This window comes from Mustela lutreola, chromosome 15 (assembly GCF_030435805.1).
Source record: "Mustela lutreola isolate mMusLut2 chromosome 15, mMusLut2.pri, whole genome shotgun sequence".
Taxonomy (NCBI): Eukaryota; Metazoa; Chordata; class Mammalia; order Carnivora; family Mustelidae; genus Mustela; species Mustela lutreola.
In genome coordinates, this window is record NC_081304.1 from 35584711 (window position 1) to 35604981 (window position 20271).

The 20271-nt window shown below is 36.8% G+C and overlaps 1 protein-coding gene across 1 annotated transcript in view; it reads left to right on the forward strand.

The window, feature by feature from the left end:
• Positions 1 to 20271, forward strand: part of APPBP2 (amyloid beta precursor protein binding protein 2) — a 60012-nt gene that overhangs the window by 29752 nt on the left and 9989 nt on the right. The window contains exons 3-9 of the mRNA XM_059147486.1: positions 2241 to 2392; positions 3177 to 3300; positions 10683 to 10851; positions 15629 to 15718; positions 17115 to 17182; positions 17265 to 17370; positions 18075 to 18199. Coding sequence (XP_059003469.1) covers positions 2241 to 2392; positions 3177 to 3300; positions 10683 to 10851; positions 15629 to 15718; positions 17115 to 17182; positions 17265 to 17370; positions 18075 to 18199 — 834 coding nt within the window. The remainder of the gene's footprint in view (positions 1 to 2240; positions 2393 to 3176; positions 3301 to 10682; positions 10852 to 15628; positions 15719 to 17114; positions 17183 to 17264; positions 17371 to 18074; positions 18200 to 20271) is intronic.

A 20271-nucleotide genomic window follows, 5' to 3' on the forward strand; every position in this document is an offset into this window, starting at 1 on the left:
TAGGTACTGTTGAAGATCGGGGATTACAGAAGTGAATAAAATCTGTGTCTCTTTTTGGTGGATTTTGTATTTTAGAGAAGAATGATAAAATGATAAACAAGTGGGGCACCTGGGTAGCTCAGTGGGTTAAAGCCTCTGCCTTTGGCTCAGGTCATGATGCCAGGGTTCTGGGATTGAGCCCCACATTGGGCTCTCTGCTCAGCAGGGAGCCTGCTTCTCTTTCTCTCTCTCTCTCTCTCTGCCTGCCTCTCTGACTACTTGTGATCTCTCTCTGTGTGTCAAATAAATAAATAAAATCTTTAAAAAATCATAATAGTAATAATAAACAGGTAAATAATCAGCATAATTTCAGTATTCAGGGGTAACTTTGAAATGTGGCCTTTGTATTACAGAGAAACTGCTGGTTAAATAATTAAATCTGTTAAAAAAAAACATAACTGAGAACTTCATTTTGATAAAGAAGGCTACAGAAAAACTTCTTTTAAAAACATTCTTTGGGCGCCTGGGTGGCTCAGTGGGTTGGGCCGCTGCCTTCGGCTCAGGTCATGATCTCAGAGTCCTGAGATCGAGTCCCACATCGGGCTCCCTGCTCAGCGGGGAGCCTGCTTCCCTCTCTCTCTCTCTCTCTCTCTGCCTGCCTCTCCATCTACTTGTGATTTCTCTCTGTCAAATAAATAAATAAAATCTTTAAAAAAAAAAAAAAAACATTCTTTAAGGGGCGCCTGGGTGGCTCAGTGAGTTAAGCCTCTGCCTTTGGCTCAGGTCATGATCTCGGGGTCCTGGGATTGAGTCCCGCATCGGGCTCTCTGCTCAGGGGGAAGCCTGCTTCCCCAGCTCTGTCCGCCTGCCTCTCTGCCTACTTGTGATCTCTGTCTGTGAAATAAATAAATAAATAAAAATCTTAAAAGAAAAAATTCTTTAAGAAAAGATTAGCTTTCCGGGATTTGAATTTCTCTATACAATTCTAAACATGGCCATTGTAAAGATTTAGTGGAATACCTCTCTTTCATCTCTCAGGTTTTCTTTCACCAAGTCCAAATCCCTTGGTAAGTGTTTAATATATTTGTAAAACTAAAAGCATGTAGTTTGACTTTTTTTCCCCATTATCCAAAGCAGTGATTCTGTTATTTACAGTTGTTATTTACAATTTTTTAATTGAGATATAATTCACATACCACCACATTCACCATTTTAAATTGTACAGTTCAGTGTCTTTTAGTGTATTCACAAGGTTTTGCAACCATCACCACTTTCTAATTCTAGAACATTTTCATCACTGCAAAAAGAAATCCTGTATCCATTAACAGTCACTTCTTATGTCCTCTTACCCTGGCCTACCATTAATCAACTTTCTGTCTCTGAATTTACCTATTCTGGACACTTCATATAAAGGGAATCAAAATATATGGTCTTTCGTAACTGGCTTCTTTTACTTATAATGTTTTGAAGGTTTATTCATGTTGTTGCTTGTATCAGTACTTCTTTCCTTTTATGGCTGAATAGTTTTCTATTGTATGAACATACTGTGTTTTGTTTAGTCATCTGTTGATAAACATTTTGCCTATTTGGCTATTCTGATAATGCTGCTATGAACATTTATGGACAAGATTTTGTGTGGACATATGTTTTCAGTTCTCTTGTATATATAACTAGGGTATATAAATATGATCACCCTATGTTTAGCTTTTTTAGTAACCTCAAAACTATTTTCCATAGGTGCTATTGGATTTTAACATTTCTACCATCAGTGTATGAGAGTTCCAGTGTTTACGTATTTTTGCCATCACTTTTTGAGAATAGTAATCACCTACAGGGTGTGAAGTGGTATCTCATTGTGATTTTGGTTTGCATGTCCCTGATGATTAATAGTATTGATCATCTTTCCATGTGCTTATTGGTCATTTGTTTATTTTCTTTGGAGAATTCTCTGTTTCAGATCCATTGCCCATTTTTAAATTGGGTTATTGTTGAATTATAGGATTATTTGGATTTTAAAAGTTAGTTTTACTTCTTACTGCCATTAATTTACACATAAAGGATCACTCAGTGATTCTCTGAATAAAGATACTAGGCTAAATTGTGGATTATTGTAGCCTCATAATTCGTAAGGCAGAAAAGGTTTTTTTATCTTGTTCCATCTTTTAAAATAATGGTACTGTTATTTTTTAAAAAGAAAGCTAGCACTTTCTAAAACTATAAGATATGATACCTTTATAAAATAACCTTTTCTTACCTTGCAGACATTTGCTTCATCATTGTTTCCAGGCTTTGATGGATCATGGTGTGAAAGTTGCTTCGGTCTTGGCCTACTCATTCAGTAGGCGGTGCTCTTACATAGCAGAATCAGATGCTGCAGTAAAAGAAAAAGCCATTCAAGTTGGCTTTGTTTTAGGTAAGTAATAGTAAAATAGAGGAGTATTTTGTCCTATAATATGACTCATATTAAACTTAATAATAATAAAGGATTCAACGAGGACTTTCCAAAAGTCTACATATGGAGGTTGTGAGAAAAACTAAATGAGTTTAGAAAAACTAAAATGAAAACCAACCTAGAGGTAACTTTAGTAAAAGGCAGGAAGGTCTGTGTTCATTGAGGTCCTCTGTCATCTCCACAAACATTTATACCAGTATCTGGCCATTGTACTGAGCCAGGTTGAAGAAACATCTTGGAGATAGAATGAAATTCTAAAAAACTCATAATTACATTATTGGTCTGGATCCTAAAATTACCAAAACAGTGAAAAAAACTTCATACCAAAAGTATGCAGTGATGGAGATGTTTTTTTTTTTAATGATAGCTTTATTGAGATGTTCTTTGAAATTGAGTATGGAGAGATTAAAAAGTTATGTTTGCCCTGCAAATTGAAAATGTTGGGATCATTAGAGTATATGGCTAATTAACCAGAAAATGTCAATTCATAGGCTATGGAGTATTTTTAGAGAGTTAAAACTCTTGACTCCTTATTCAAGGCCTCAACATCGTTCTGATTCCCCTAGTTTATAAGTTTTTGTTCTGTTTTGTTTTGTTTTACAATATCTTTGTTTTGGGCCAGGCACAGAACTTGAATACTAGGTTGGTTTTCATTTTAGATGATATTCATTTTAAGCATGTCACTTTAGCTTTTAAGTAATTTATTATTAAATTATTTAAAATTACTAGTTTTCTTGTCCTTTAGGTGGCTTTCTTTCAGATGCAGGCTGGTACAGTGATGCTGAGAAAGTTTTTCTATCCTGTCTTCAGTTGTGTACTCTACATGATGAGATGCTTCATTGGTTTCGTGCAGTAGAATGTTGTGTGAGGTAAGTTGGAACAGATCCTACTCTAATAGTCTTTAGTGGCTTTTATAGTTTTAGCTCTTTAAGCGTGCTCCAACAGTTATCTCTGAGGTGATAATTTATATGTTTCATTAGTCTGGCCTCCTGTCTCTCATCTCCAAAATATAGTTAACTTGCTATAATCACCTTAGCTTAATATTTTTTACTTTGTCATAGAGCTTGTGTGTTCTCTCCACTCACCAAATATTTATTGAATGCCTCAGTGTACTCAGAACTGTGCTAGGCACTGATTGCTGGTAAAATAAATACGTGTTTTTCTTGAGTATTATTTTTTACTTTTTTTTTTTAAGATTTTATTTTTTTATTTGACAGAGATCACAGGACGCAGAGAGGCAGGCAGAGAGGGGTGGGGGGAGTGGGCTCCCTGCTGAGTAGAGAGCCTGATGTGGGGCTAGACCCCAGGACCCTGGGATCATGACCCAAGCTGAAGGCAGAGGCTTTAACCTACTGAGCCACTCAGGCGCCCCTTATTTTTTACTCTTGATGCATTTTTAGAATTATGTATAAGAAGATTAGTATTTTACTTATAAATGACTGTTTTCTTTAAAAATATATTTTTTAACAGATTACTTAAAGGAAAGGCAAGGTAGTTAAGAGGTAATGCTTTCTTCTTACTGTCTTTATTATTTCTATGCACGTAACAGAAAATTATGAAGAGAATAAATACTATCTATAATCCTGTTGTCCAGAAATAACCACAATTATTGTATTGGTGTATTTTTCAATTTTAAGTGTGGAAAGGAACTTCCTGAACTGTTGGGAGAAAGACTTGAATCTAGATTTTAAAAGAACCTGAGCCCCTACACAATTGGAGTTCCTAAAATCAAAGAATACATAGAAATTGGAAGCTATAAGATAGAAATATCTCCATTATTGAGAGAAAATGCTATACCTCACCAATTTTTAGGGTAAAATAAATTTTTCAAATATATCAGGTACAGTATACTTAATGTACTTGAGCTGAGGAAAATACTTATGGAATTTCTCTAAACAAATAAAAGCTCAGTAGAGTAGGAATGGCTATCATGGTCATACCTTATCAGTGCTAGGGTTGGATATTATAATTTATATAATGGAAAAGAGTGATAGACATTTTAAATTAGGGTAGTGGTAGTGGGGGTAAGAATGATAGGAAAACTGTCCAAACGAGATAAAAACAGAAGAGAGGAAATAATTAAATATAATAAATGAAAAAAAAAAAGAAAAATGAACAGTAATATGATAAGCTTAAAACCAAATTTGACTATCATCACAGTATATGTAAATGAGCTCAATTCCTTTGTGTAAATGTGGTATCTACAAAGAGTGTTAAAAAGTGAAATCCAGCTATATATTATTAAAATAGTATAAACAGGGGTGCCTGGGTGGCTCAGTGGGTTAAAGCCTCTGCCTTCAGCTTGGGTCATGGTCCCAGGGTCCTGGGATCGAGCCCCACATTGGGCTCCCTGCTCAGCAGGGAGCCTGCTTCCTCCTCTCTCTCTGCCTGCCTCTCTGCCTACTTGTGATTTCTCTCAGTCAAATAAATAAATAAGATCTTTAAAAAAAAAAAAAAAGTATTAACTGTATTAACAATAAAGCAAAATTCAGGATAAAAACCATTAGTTGATACAAAAGGGATATTGCTAATAAAAATATTGCCACTAAAAAGATTATAAATGCCATGTGTAGCAAATAAGATAGCAGCCACCTATATAAGCGGCATACCCTAAAAATACCCAGAATTTGAATATTACTTATTTATTTATTTATTTGACAAACAGAGATCACAAGCAGGCAGAGAGCGAAGCAGAGAAAAGAGATGAATGTCTAAACAAAGTCAGGCTCCTGCCAACAAAGCATGAGGTGGAAAAATGGCTGTTAGTTACGGAGCTAGCAGTGTCTGTAGCATCTCACAGTGCTTTGCTCCCACACATAAAATTAAAACCACACTAGACTGACCCACCCCCCAAAAAAGATGCAGATGGCTAAAATCAGAAATACAAATCAAGGTTTCACTACCAGCCTTCCAGAAATGGAAACATAAGAGAATCCTATGAACAGCTGTATGCAAACAGAATAGATATTGTAGCTGAAATGAACAAATCCCTAGAAATGCATAAAATTACCTAAATTGGCCCAAAAAAATCTCAACAAAACTATAGCAAGTAGAGATTGAATCAGTAATCAAAAACCTTCCAACGTGGGTCACCTGGGTGGCTGAGTTGATTAAGCATCCAACTCTTGTTTTAGCTCAAGGTCTTGATTTCCAATTCGAGCCCCACATTGGGCTCCACAATGTGCATGGAACCTAAATAAAACCAAAAAACCTTCCAAAAAGAAAACTCCAGGACCAGAATTTCTCATCAAATGAGTGCTACCAAATATTTAAAGAAATAACACCAGACCTTCTCAGCGTTTTCCAAAAAATTAAGGAGGAAGGAATACTTCCTAACTCATGCTGTGAGGCCAGCATTACCCTGATACCAAAGTCAGAAAAAAGACATCACAAGAGAAGAAAATTACAGGATAATATCCTCTGTGAATACAGATGTAAAAATTCTCATCAGATTGCGGGGGTGAAGGGGTAGGGAGAGGGAGGTGGGGTTATGGACATTGGGGAAGGTATGTGCTATGGTGAGTGCAGTGAAGTGTGTAAACCTGGTGATTCACAGACCTGTACCCCTGGGGCTAATAATACATTATATGTTAAATTAAAAAAATTTTTTTAATTAAAATTCTCAATAGAATACTAGCACATCAAACTAATGGCATATAAAAGGATTGTATACTATGAATAATTGGGATTTATTCCAGGAATGCAACGATGATTGACATAAGAAAGTCAGTGGGGGCACTGGGTGGCTCAGTTGGTTAAGCAACTGCCTTCGGCTCAGGTCATGATCCCAGGGTCCTGGAATGGAGTCCCGCATTAGACTCCCTGCTCCACAGGAAGCCTGTTCTGCCTCTCCCACTTCCCCTGCTTATGTTTCCTCTCTTACTGTGTCTCTCGCTGTATCTCTCTGTCAGATCATTAATTAGAATCTTTAAAAAAAAAAAAAAAAAAGAAGGGAGGGAGGGAGGGATGCCTGGGTGGCTCAGTTGGTTAAGCATCTGCCTTTGGCTCAGGTCTTTTAGTCCCTCATTGGGCTCCTTGCTCAGTGGGGAGCCTTTTTCTCCCTCTGCCTGCCTCTCTCCCAGCTTGTGTGCACACGCTCACTAGCTCTCTTTAATAAAAATTTTAAAAAGAAGGAAAGAAACAGAATCTTCTCAATAGACAAAAAAGACGTTTGACAAAATCTGACACCTTTTCATAATCGAACATTGAAAAAACCGGGAGCAGAAGAGTTCCTCAACATGATAGTATTTATGAAGAACCCACAGCTGACATCGTACTCAATGGTGAAACACTGAAAAGCTTTGTCCCTAAGATCACGAACAAGATCTAGGATGCCTGCTTTCACTATTACTATTAAACATTGCCCTGAAAGTTCTAACTAAAGGAATTAGACAAGAAAAAGAAAAAATGGCATCCATATTGGAAAGAAAGAAGTGAAACCATTTCTGTTCACAGATGAGTTGGATTTCATCAAAATAAAAAACTATGCATATCAAAGGATGTTATCAAGAAAGTAGAATTGGAGAATTGGAGAAAATATTTGCAGATCATATATCAGATAAGGGTGTAGTATCCAGAATATATCAAGAACTACCGCTCAACAACAACAACCTGATTAAAAAATGGGTAAAGGCCTCAAGAACACATTTGTCCAAAAAAGAAGATAAAATAGCCAAAAGATGTTCAGCATAATTTTTCATTAGGGAAATGAAAATCAAACATGAGATACCACTTTACACATACCCAGCATGGCTATAATTAAAAATAAAAGTTAAGTGTTAATTAAGAATGTGAAGAAATTGGGATCCTTGCTAATGGGAGTGTAAATGGTGCAGGTGGGGTAAAGGGTATATGGGAATTGATTGCTTGTTATAGAGTTTCTTTTTGGAGTGATGAAAAGTTTTGGAAATAGATGGTGGTGATGGTCACACAATATGGTGACTGTAATGACACTGAAGTGTATGCTTAAAATAGTATGGCAGATTTTTTGTTGCGTATTTTACTACAATAGAAAAGAATTTTAGTCTGTCATTTATTTCCAAAATTGTTAAATAGTTCTTGGAGACATACTCTTGTAAGGAGGAGAGAGATTATTTTTTTTCACATTTACTTTTAATGTATTTATTTTTATTGTGTCTTATGAGGTTTGGCCTAGTCATATTGCTTAGTCTCAGAGTGAATATATTCATAAATTAATGACTTCTAAACTTATAGGGGTGCTGGGCTGCCTCAGTCAGTAGAGCATGCAACTCTTGATCTCAGGGTTTTAGGTTTGAGCCCCACATTGGGTGTAAAGATTACTTAAAAATAAAATCTTAAAAAACAAAAGCTTGTATATTTGCCACTCAAACAGTGAATTATTTAACCAATTAAATGTAATTGTTTTTGACAATAGCTCTTGATCAGGTAGATGTGATTGTATTTTTTTATAAAGCTAATACTGCAGGAAGGAGGGTATATGAGAAATCTCTGTACCTTCTGCTCAGTTTTACTGTGAACCTAAAATTTCCCTTTTTAAAAAAATGTTTTATTTATTTATCTATTTATTTATTTATTTGAGAGAGAAAGCTCAAGCAGGGTTATGGCAGTAGAGGGACAAGCAGACTCTCTGTTGAATGGTGAGTCCCACGCAGGCGTTGATCCCAGGACCCTGACTGAGATCATGACCTGAGCCAAAGTTAGACACTTAACTGACTGAGCCTCCCAGGCATCCCTAAAACTGCTCTTAAAAATAAAATCGTTTTTAAAAATAATAAAATATTATGCTTACTTTGGAGAACCACAGTTGGAGAACCTTGAGAACCTGCCTTTTTGTTAGGCTGAGTATTGGGCAAAATTAGACCTTCAGTTGACCAAAAGTTTCTTGGATCCTTTATCCTGCTTTGTGTCAGCCCAGATGGATGTACAGACCCTGAAGAGAGACTCCATATGTTTAATTTGCCCTTTTGTTTCAAGAGACAACCAGCAGGGACTGGAGAAGATAACAAGCTGTGCTTTTCTGGCTTAGCATATTTAGTTTGCTGCCCCATCATATGCCAATTATTAAATAATTTCTAGAAATTTATTTTTAGGAGAAATATCTACAGTGAATGTTGTTGGAAATGCAGTTCTTAGTCTTGTAGAAATAAGAGGCTAATACCGTTCTGTGAGGTTAATACCGTTCTTTTCATTCTGTGAATTTATAACTATGTTTGAGTTTAACCTTTTCCTATTGAACTGTTTGGATAACTGTCAACTCTATCTCTAGTACCTATCCTTTTTTCTCAAGGTCTGTCTTTCTTCTGGATTGTTGCAATACCTCTGTCCTGATTGCCTTACTTCCACTCTTGGCTTTATTGTAATCCATTTTCTTTTTCTTTCTTTTTTTTTTCCCCTCCCTTTTTAAAAAAAAAAGATATTTATTTATTTAAGAGAGGGGGAGCATGAGAATGAGCATGAGCAGTAAGTAGTAAGAGCAGGGGAAGGGGCAGAGGGAGAAGCACTCTCCCTGCAGATCAGGAAACCTGATGTGGGAATTCATCCCAGGACCCTGGGATCATGACCTGAGCTGAAGGCAACTGCTTAACCAGCTGAGCCACCCAGGTGCCCCTGTAATCCATTTTCCACAGCATAGCCAGAGCAATCCTTCAAGAGTTGCACTGTCCAGTATGATAACCATCCACCATGTATGACTATTTAAATTAATTCAAGTTAAACATTAAAAATCAGTCCCTAGTCACACTAGGCACATTTGAGATATTCAGTAGCCACCTGTGGCTAGTGGCTACTAGATTGAGCAGAGCAGATCCACAGCATTTCAGGAAATTCTATTAGCATTGTTCTAGAGGATAAATCAAATCATATCTCACCATTACAACCAAAATTTCTTACCCTGGCTGGCAAGGCCCTATAAAATCTTTCTGATTTCTGCTTTTTTGCCTCTTTTTTATAATCCTTTATTCATAATATCTTATACAGGTTGGACTTTTGTCTGTTCTTTGATTATGCCAGATTTTTTTTTCCCTTTCTCAGGGCTTTGCACTGGTTATTCCTTATGTTTGAAGGAATTTTTTTAAAAGATTTATTTACTTATTTTAGAGAGTGGGGGGGAGGGCAGATGGACTCCCCTCTGAGCTTGGAGGCAGACATGGGGCTTGATCTCTGGACCTTGAGGTCATGACCTGAGCTGAAATCAAGAGTCTGATGCTCAACTGACTGAGCCACCTAGGCACCCCAGTTATTCCTTCTGTTTGAAGCATGCTTCCTTCCAGACCTTTACATGATTGCTTCATCATTTAGGTATCAACTCAACTATTAACTTAAGAGAATTCTTCCCTGTCTACCCTGAGAAGTACCTTTAAGAAGTTCCTGCAGGAGCTCACACACTCTCTCTCAAATCTTTTTTTTTTTTTTTTTTTTTTTTAAGAAGTTCCTGATCATTGGGTCACCTGGGTGGCTTAGTTCATTGGGCACCCTCTTCCCGCTCAGGACTGAGCATTTTCAGAAAATTGTATTGGCAGTGATACGTGCACATAATGTTGTAGCCAGCTTTATAATATATACACAAATACATGTCTGGTCTTCACTGTTCTGTTTTCCATAGTCTGTACAGATGTATAGTCTATTGGTATCACAGTCTGACCTACTCTTCTTAAATATCATATCATTAGATAGTCTAACATGGTTTTACAGTTACTCTGTGTGAAGAACTCTGTATTTTTCCACATAGAAGATAAAGGTTTTTAAAAGAAATAGCTGACAATACAACTGTTTTCAGTGAACTTACCTTACTGGAAAGATAACAAAAATGAGCATTTATGAAGCAACATGAGATGAGGTTACTGATCATGTGTTCCACAAATATACTAGAAAAAAGAACAGAAAGTAATGGTAGGTAATAGTATTTCATGTTGATTTTGTTTTTTTCATTGTTTTCTAAATTTTTTATAATGAGAGTGCATTACTTTTGGATTTGGAACAGAGAGAGTTAAGTATTAGATATAGCACATACTGAGTGCACAAAGTACACGAAATATTTAAAGAAGAAAAAGAAGCAGAGTTGGGTGAGAATTAATCATGGGTAGTTTTTTGGAAAGAGCATATACTCTTATGTGTTTTAGTCCATCTTGGTTTGGCCCAGATTGTTACTTTCCAGTGCTGCCTCACTTTTTGCATCTAGTTTCCTTAACTCATTTGGGTACTAAGTGGTGACCTGTAAGAGGACCACGCTGGAAATATCAAAAATAGAGGAATGTTATTTCTGCCTTTGCAGGTTGCTTCATGTGCGAAATGGAAACTGCAAATATCACTTGGGTGAAGAAACATTTAAGTTAGCTCAGACATATATGGATAAACTCTCAAAACATGGCCAGCAAGCAAACAAAGCTGCACTGTATGGAGAACTGTGTGCACTACTCTTTGCAAAGAGTCACTATGATGAGGTGAGTGTTTTGAAGTGCATTTCTTTGTGACCAGCAAGTAGCTGTAAACAGAGGGTAAAATCAAAACAAACAGATAAACCAAAAAAAAAAAACCAAAAAAAACCAAAAAACAGAGGAACCTGAGCTGGGGGTGATGGACACAATAGGTAAAAGGTATTTAAGAGGTAACATCCAGTTACAAAATAAATAAATCATAGGGATAAAAAGTACAACATAGGGAATATAGTCAATAATATTGTAATAATGTTATATGGTGACAGATGGTAACTACACTTACTGTGGTGAGCATAGCATAATGTATAAAATTGTCCAGTCATAGTGTTATATAACAGAAACTACTATAACATTGTGTGTCAACTGTACCTCAACTTTAGAAAAAGGAAAAATCATATAATCTTGTATTAGTCTTAATAGATTTTATTCTCACATATCAGGTTTACTTAAAGCACTACACATTTGTAATGGAATATTTGAAATGAGGCAGAAAGAGTATACTATGAGATGTATTTTAAACATACACATGTATGGTTTATGGCCTACTTTTGTTTTTAATTTGACCAAATCTCTATCTAAATTATTTTGATGGGCATGCTCTGTCAAATCAACCCTTAATAGATCCTTTTTTTTTTTTTTGGATGTGTAGCTCTGGGTGAACTCTTAGAACTTCATTCTAATGGGAAGCTAGATTTTACTTTATACTTTTTCGCATTGTTTTGCTCCTTCCTCTGCCTTACAAGAAAGATAGTTTCACTCCTGTCTTTATGCTATTAATTTCATGCTTCAGTGCTAATGAATACATAGTTGAGAAGTAACCTATGTCTTTTAAACTCCTTTACTTGGCTGTTTTCTGTATGGAAAAATAATTATTTTATGTTGCCACATAGCAGTCATTTAGCTTTCATATTTTACAATTATGCCTGTCTTGATTTTTGCTCCATTAATATTCCATATTTAAAGGAAAATTATAATTAGAGGTAAAGCTAGAAAATTCTAGAATGATTATAAAGTGAGGTTGTGCAGCCCTGATGCTAGGATTATCCTTAATATCCATATAAGAAGGCATCAGATCTGCATGTAAAAATCTAAAACCCTTATCAACAAGCCTACAATTTCTTAGAGGGGTGTTAGGTATGTTCTAGTGGGTTTTTTTGATTATAAATTCCTATATCTGCTGAATTGGTTCTATTTTGCTGCTTCTTCTGTGCAATAATTGTTCTATAGCTTATCCAAATATAAAACTCAGCCTTTTTCTTTTATTTTCAAACACCAAGAACAAAAAACCCCATTCACAGAAGGCCTTTGTGTGGATAGCTGACTTTACTGGAAATGAGAGTACGATATACAACAGTTTGAGTATTAGAAATGTCGACCTTAAAAGTTATTCAGGTGCCTCACCATCTTTTTTTTGAATCATTTAAAAAATTATTTTTATTAACATATAATATATTTGCCCTAGGGGTATAGATCTATAAATCATCAGGCTTACACATTTCACAGCACTCACCATAGCACATACCCTCCCTAATGTCCATAACCCAGCCACCCTATCCCTACCCCCCCACCGCCACCAACCATCAGTTTATTTTGTGAGATTAAGAGTCTCTTAATGGTTTGTCTCCCTCCTGATCCTATCTTGTTTCCCACCATTTTTATATATCTATGTATAGGAACTCACTTTTTTTTTTTTTTTTTTTTAAGAAGCTCTATGGCCAGGGACGCCTGGGTGGCTCAGTTGGTTAAGCAGCTGCCTTCAGCTCAGGTCATGATCCCAGCGTCCTGGGATCGAGTCCCACATCGGGCTCCTTGCTCCGCAGGGAGCCTGCTTCTCCCTCTGACTCTGCCTGCCATTCTGTCTACCTGTGCTCGCTCTCGCTCGCTCTCGCTTGCTCTCTGACAAATAAATAAATAAAATCCTTAAAAAAAAAAAAAAAAAAGAAGCTCTATGGCCAGTGTGGGGCTTGAACTCATGACCCCAAGATCAGTAGTCACATTCTCTACTGACTGAGCCAGCCACACACCCCAAATAGTTTATTTTAAATATAGGTAAGTTTTCGGGCCACGTGGGTCACTCAGTCAGTTAAGTGTGTGCCTTCGGATTCAGGTCATGATCTCAGGATCCTAGGACTGAGTCCCGCATCAGGCTTCTTGCTCAGTGGGGAGCCTGCTTCTCCCTCTGCCTGACGCCCCCTCTGCTTGTGCTCGCTCTCTGTCTCTGACAAATAAATAAAATCTTTAAAAATATATAGAGACAAGTTTGTCATTGATAGCTACAGAAAAGTACACAAATATTGAGGATACAGTTTGATGAATTATCACTGTATTTTGATACTATTGGCTAGGCTTTGCTGACAAACTAGCAGTGACGTGGAGAGAGAAGTTTATTTCTTGTTCTGCATCTTGTCTTGGGATGCCTATGGTTCTGCTTAATGTTCTGTTCACATTTGATTATCAAAATCCTGTATGATGCAGCACCCTCTGTCTAAAACATTAGCAGCCTTAGAGCAGAGGCAAAAGCATCTTGAGGAAGTACTACTTGCTCTTGAAGCTTTTTCCCAATAGAAATTGCTCATTTCACTTTCATATTTTAATTAAGTTTTTAATTGACCAGAGGAAATCACATGGCCTCTATGATCTTTAATGTGGAAGGGGAAGTATATCCTTCCCCAAGGAAGTAAATATTTTAAAGAACTATTACAGTAGGGGCTCAGTGGGTTAAAGCCTCTGCCTTCAGCTCAGGTCATCATCCCAAGGTCCTGGGATCAAGCCCCGCATCAGGCTCTCTGCTCAGCAGGGAGCCTGCTTCCCCCTCTCTCTCTGCCTGCCTCTCTGCCTACTTGTGATCTCTCTCTGTCAAATAAATAAATAAAATCTTAAAAAAAAAAGAAGTATTACAGGGGCGCCTGGGTGGCTCAGTGGGTTAAAGCCTCTGCCTTCAGCTCAGGTCGTGATCCCAGGGTCCTGAGATCAAGCCCCGCATCGGGTTCTCTGTTCAGCAGGGAGCCTGCTTACCTTCCTCTCTCTCTGCCTGCCTCTCTGCCTACTTGTGATCTCTCTCTGTCAAATAAATAAATAAAATCTTTAAAAAAAAAGAAGTATTACAGGGGCGCCTGGGTGGCTCAGTGGGTTAAAGCCTCTGCCTTCAGCTCAGGTCGTGATCCCAGGGTCCTGAGATCAAGCCCCGCATCGGGTTCTCTGTTCAGCAGGGAGCCTGCTTACCTTCCTCTCTCTCTGCCTGCCTCTCTGCCTACTTGTGATCTCTATCAAATAAATAAATAAATATCTTTAAAAAAAAAAAAGAAGTATTACAGTGTACAGTTTTGAAGATTTTAACTTACTACTCTGAAACAAAATCTGCTTATTTAACATTTTTTTTAAAGATTTTATTTATTTGAGAGAGCGAGAATGAGAGGGAGAGAGCACAAGAGGAGGGAGGGTCAGAGGGAGAAGCAGGCTCCCCACTGAGCAGGGAGCCTGATGCTGAATGATGCAGGACTCTAGGATCATGACCTGAGCCAAAGGCAGTTGCTTAACCAACTGAGCCACCCAGATGCCCCAGTGCTTATTTAACGTCTTAAAACAACAGGTTTTGGGGCCTAAATCATATACATTTCATTTCTACATCAAAATTACTTGGGAATTTTTTAGGTGGAATGAAGAGAAGGAAGCTTGCAGAGGGTAACAAATGTTTATTTTTTTACTGTTTTCCAATTTTTCCTCTCCCTCCCCCATTCCTTATAATTCCTTTTTTTTTTTTTTTTTAAGATTTTTATTTATTTGACAGAGAGAGAGAGAGGAAACACAAGCACAGGGAGTGAGAGGAGGAGGAGCAGGTTTCCCACAGAGCAGGGAGCCCACTATGGGGCTCAATCCCAGGACCCCTGGGTTCATGACCTGCGCCGAACGCAGATACTTAACAACTAAGCCACTGAGGCACCCACTTTTGTGTTATTTTATTAAGATTTATTTATTTGACAGAGCGAGAGAGCACAAGTAGGGAGAACGGAAGAGGGAGAAGGAGAAGCAGGCTGAGCAGGGAGCCTGACGCGAGGGACTCAATCCCAGGACCCTGGGATCGTGAGCTGAGCTAAAGGCAGACACTTAACCAACTGAGCCTCCCAGGGACCCCTATAATGTTTTGTTTCTTTGAAACAGTTCTTACTATCCAATGTAATTTGCTTTGCCCCCCCCCCCCCCACTAACCACTAGGAGAGGAAGGACATATTTTATCGCTGCCCAGTAGATACCTAGTGCTAGCACATTGCCTGGTACTTAACCTCTCTGTACCTCAGTTTTCCATAATAGTATGCATCTGATAGGACTGGTGTATCAGTTAAATGTGTTCATGCATATAAAGTACTTAGAACAATAACTCTCACAAACTAAGCACTCAACTAAACAGGCAGTTAAGATACAAAATAATAAGATGACAGTAGGGGAAGAAAGTACAGTAAGCCTAATACAGGGCTGAAACCTGGAAAATAAGTTATGTGGGTTTAGTTCAGGAAAGAGGAGTGTTTGTAAGGCAGAGGGACCAGTATATGCAAAGGCTTGTGGGCAAGAGAGAACATGCCCCTGACTTCCTATGTGTCACTTACTCAAGGAAAAGTGTAACAAATTTGAAACTTTCAAGAAAACTTACTCTCAGAAAATTGTAAGTGGAAATACTTTGTATGTATTCTTATTCAAGTACTTGAAAGTTGGGTAGAAAGATACACAGTCATTTCATTATTGTCAATTTGACTGATCAGTTTTTGCTCTTGTGTAAATATTTTTTTAGGCTTACAAATGGTGCATTGAGGCAATGAAAGAAATCACAGTGGGCTTACCAGTCAAAGTTGTGGTGGATGTTTTAAGACAAGCTTCTAAGGTGAATATAATGTTAAAATTTATTAACAAATTAAAGGATTTATCCAGCTTTAAATCTGTTTTAATTAACCTGTTATTTAACAAGTTAGATATTGCATACTTCCTGAGTTTCTGTGCTTAGTTTTAGAAACCAGATTTAGAAATATGCATATAGAATTGAGCTAATTTTCCTATACCTAGAAAACCCATGAAAAAAATCATTTTGATAATTCAGCTCACTGAACAATAGATTGAGGCAGTATTTTGGTGCTACTCTAGCTTGGGTTTGCTTTTGTTTTTCTTAACCTTTCCAGCAGCGTGAATTCTTCATGCCACAATTGTATGGACTTCCATCATTTTTCTCCTAAAGAGTGGCCTAGTATTAAGTCTGGGAGTGATAGTGTGCAGCCTTACAGTGTCACAGCTCCCTTTACTTGAGCTGCTGAGTGGCACTTACTTGATTTTCTCTTTAGTTTTTTCTTACTCTATAGATAAGTGCATTCACTTTTTTTTTTTTTTTTTTTTTGCATTCACTCTTTGAAGCAGGTTTTAAACCTGCAATTTTTAAATTGCAGGTTTGGTGTACTAAGGTTTTAAAAAAAGCATTGATGTGCTTTTCAGATGTATTCTTTCTACCTAGAGTTTTTTTTATTTTGAATATTTCATTTTGATTGGTTTTAATTATGGAAATTTCACTTAGAAGAAAGATTCTAAAATTCAGATTTAGAAGAGTCTAAGATTTCTGTGAAACTTACTAGGTAAATTATTTTAGAGAAGTATATAGTATAAGTATTCAGATTATTATCAGAGCCAGAAGAGAGATATTAATATATTTTAATTAATTTAAAACATTAAAAATGCAGTTAATGTAAAGACAGTTTAATTATGTGCAAGATTTATATTTCTATATGCAGATAATATTTAGGGTTTGAAAACTGGCCATTTTCATGAATCAGAATATTTTAAGATGAGAAAAACTTGAAATTCTGTGCATTTTAAAACTGAAAGATGAAAATTACAAGATATTTAAGCCACTCTAGAGCTAGGATATAAATAAGTAGCTTAGAAAATTCTGTGTTGAGCCCTTCCCCCACTTATTTACTATATAATCTGGAAGGATGGGAGTACACCATCTTTGTAAAGTAACTTTGTTATAACAGGTTTGTATTGGGCATGAATGTCAAAATCTTAAACTATTATTTCCCAGGATATGTACAGGTCTGTTTATAATAGAATTTTCGAGTACTTGGAAGGGAAGAAATTACAAATAGAACCCTTCTATTTATGTTGGAGGATGCTTTATTTTATTTATTTATTTATTTTTAGGGGACCATCGTAGTCTGACTGTCTAATCTACTATTTTAGTACACTAATTAACTGTTTGAGAGTTATTTAATCATTTTTCACTTTATCCTTAGGCTTGTGTTGTAAAACGTGAATTTAAGAAAGCAGAACAGTTAATTAAACATGCAGTGTATTTGGCACGGTAGGTGATTGTTACTAAAAATACCATTTCAGATTGTCTCTCTCTACTTTATATATCCTAATAGTTTTATGTCTTCTTATAGGGATCATTTTGGATCCAAACACCCAAAATATTCTGATACACTGCTAGATTATGGGTTCTACTTACTCAATGTAGATAATATCTGTCAATCTGTTGCAATTTATCAGGTATGTTAACAGTTAATGCTTTTTTTCTTTCAACCTGAATTGACTTGCTGACATGATTTTGTTTGTGGCGTATAACCCACTCTCTAAAAGTAACTCTTTCTGAGTCCCTCCTCATATATGGAACATCGTTCTTTTACTAAATAATATGTAGAAGCATTAGAGGTAAATGTTTTAGGAATTATGGAGAACCATCGAGGAAAACAATTTTTGGCTTGTGGGGTCATATACAAGAGTACTTTTCCATTTTTCATTTGCCCAAATGAAGATTTGTCTTCATTGTTGATTTAGCCTGAGTCATTATAGCTGTCTTTGTAATAGTAAGGAGGGTTGATAACAATTACTTTAGGCCTTGTATTAGTCATTCTTAGGTAAATGTGTTACACCATCACTCCGGACAAAGTATCCTTGATTTTATGTTTCACTTATGAAGAAGGACATAGAGAGAAAAATACTGCTGTAATTCCCAGACATATGAATAATTTTTATTGTGAAACCATTATCTTTTAAGTTAGATTCAGTCTTCAGAAAATCAGGCCTTTTGGTGACTTTTATGTTCTCTTATGATTTAAGTACAGCAGGATTTTTGCTTCAGAACTGATGGTATTGATATGTAGAACATATATTTAAGTTATTAGGATGCTTAATATTACTGGGCAGTGCTTTCTAAGGATTTATAGTAATAATTATTTTCATTATACTTTCAGGCAGCCCTTGACATTCGGCAGTCAGTGTTTGGTGGCAAAAATATCCATGTAGCAACAGCCCATGAAGACTTGGCTTATTCTTCTTATGTTCATCAGTATAGCTCTGGGAAATTTGACAATGCACTGTAAGTTCCATGTTCCTTTTCAGTGAGCGATTAAATGCTGTTGCTGTTGTTTTTTTCCTAATGCAATAATATTTAATATATTTATGGATTAAATTTATCTTCTGGAGCTTTAACAAAATGCCTGAAATGTTCTTGAGCTCATTTAAGTCATACCAATTTATAAGCCATTTATTTAGAAGTTACATGGTTTAATATTGAGAGTTATGTATCTTCATAAGGAATATGGCTTATCTTCTGAATACTTCAGTAATTTTTCTTTGAGTAATACAGTAGTCTCTGGCTAAATGACAGACATAACCTAAAAACATTTTGCTCAAAACATGCAGAAATACTGAATAAAATATAGCCGCTGTCTTCAGAAATGCATAACTGAGCTTGCAGGAGATAAATAAAATCCCCAAGGGCCACTCATGGACTAAAATCCAGTAGGGTAGCATGAACTATGGTATAACCACCTTGGGATGATGGGAAAGCTTAGAAGTTTCTGTAAACTTTGGTTGGACAATAATCCCGAGTTTATGAGTTAAGGCATTTAGTCCATAGGAAACTGAGTTAGAACTGAAATCCTCAACCTGAAGCCAAGATCAAGCCTGCACCTTCAGGGTAAGGGGAGACTAGGAGGGAAAAAAATGTTCCCACTGACAAGAAAGGACAAAGAAACTAATAGTCTCAGGTTGGGCTCTCAGTTAAACAAAAACAGAATCTCACAGTGGAATTTATAACTGCATCATATATTCAGGAACCCCCAAACTGAGGAAAACATTAAAAAGCAGTTTGGGACTGCTAGTTCTCCTGAGATACCTTTTGGGAGAAAGTGTAAAACTCTTGGAACTTCTCAGTCCAAACCAAACAGAATTTCCATAGATCTAGCTCCACCTAAGATGAACTCACCATGAAACATTTCCTCTATGAGTGAGAATCAGCAGATATAACAAACAGGATTAGAACCCAAAGAATACTGGCTAACAGAACTTCTTGATACTATAAATTATCTTTAAATGATTAAATATATAAAATGGGTTAGTAAACTATGGCCTGCAGGGAAAATAAAATTTTATTGGAACATGGCAATACTCATTCACTCATGTATTGTCTGTGGCTGCTTTCCTGCTACATTAGGAAAGTTGAGTAGTGGAACAGAGTGTGTGGCGTACACAACCTAAAATACTTGCTATCTTGCCCTTTACAGAAAGAAATTACTTACCTGATATAAGAGAAGAAATCAGTAATATTTTGGAGGGGAAAATAAAAGGGGTAAAAGAGCAGATTTAAAAATAAAACAACTGATACCTGCTACAATCTGGATGAATCTTGAAAACATTCTGCTAATTAAAAGAAGCTAGTCACAAAGGACCACATATTGTATGATTCCATTTATATGAGATGTCCAGAATAGGCAAATCTATGAGACAGAAAATAAGTTTGTGGTTGCCATGGGCTGATATAGGGTTGGAGAAAAATGGAGAGAGACTGCTAATGGGCCAGTATTTCTTTTTAGGGTCATGAAAATACTCTGAAATTGGTCGTGGTCATGGGCGCACAGCTCTGAATATACTAAAAACTATTGAATTTTGCATTTTATTTTTTAAGATAAATTATTCTGTGTGAAGAATAAAGTAAATTAAAGAGCTATGATAAATTTTTTTAGTTTTTTTTTCTTTTAAGATTTTATTTGAATGGGAGCACATAAGTAGGGGGAGTGTGAGAGGGAGAAGCAGACTCCCCACTGAGCAGGAAGCCTGATGCAGGACTTGATCCTGGGACTCCAGGATCATGATCTGAGCCAAAAGCAGTCGCTTAACCAACTGAGCCACCCAGGCACCCTTTTAGGTACTTTTGTACAAGCTGGTCTGAGAAGGGTATTCATTGAAGAGTGAGCCATGTGGGTAGATAGTCAGGGGGATAGTATTCCAGAGGGGACAGTAAACCAGGTGCAAGAGTCCTAGGTGAGAGTATGCTTTGCATGTTCAGAAAGCTGCAAAAGCCTGTGTGGCTGGAGGAGAAGGAGAGGGCTGTTTCTGAGAATAGTAGATGAGGTCAGACAGGTAGCCCAGGGAAAGAATATGGTGAGC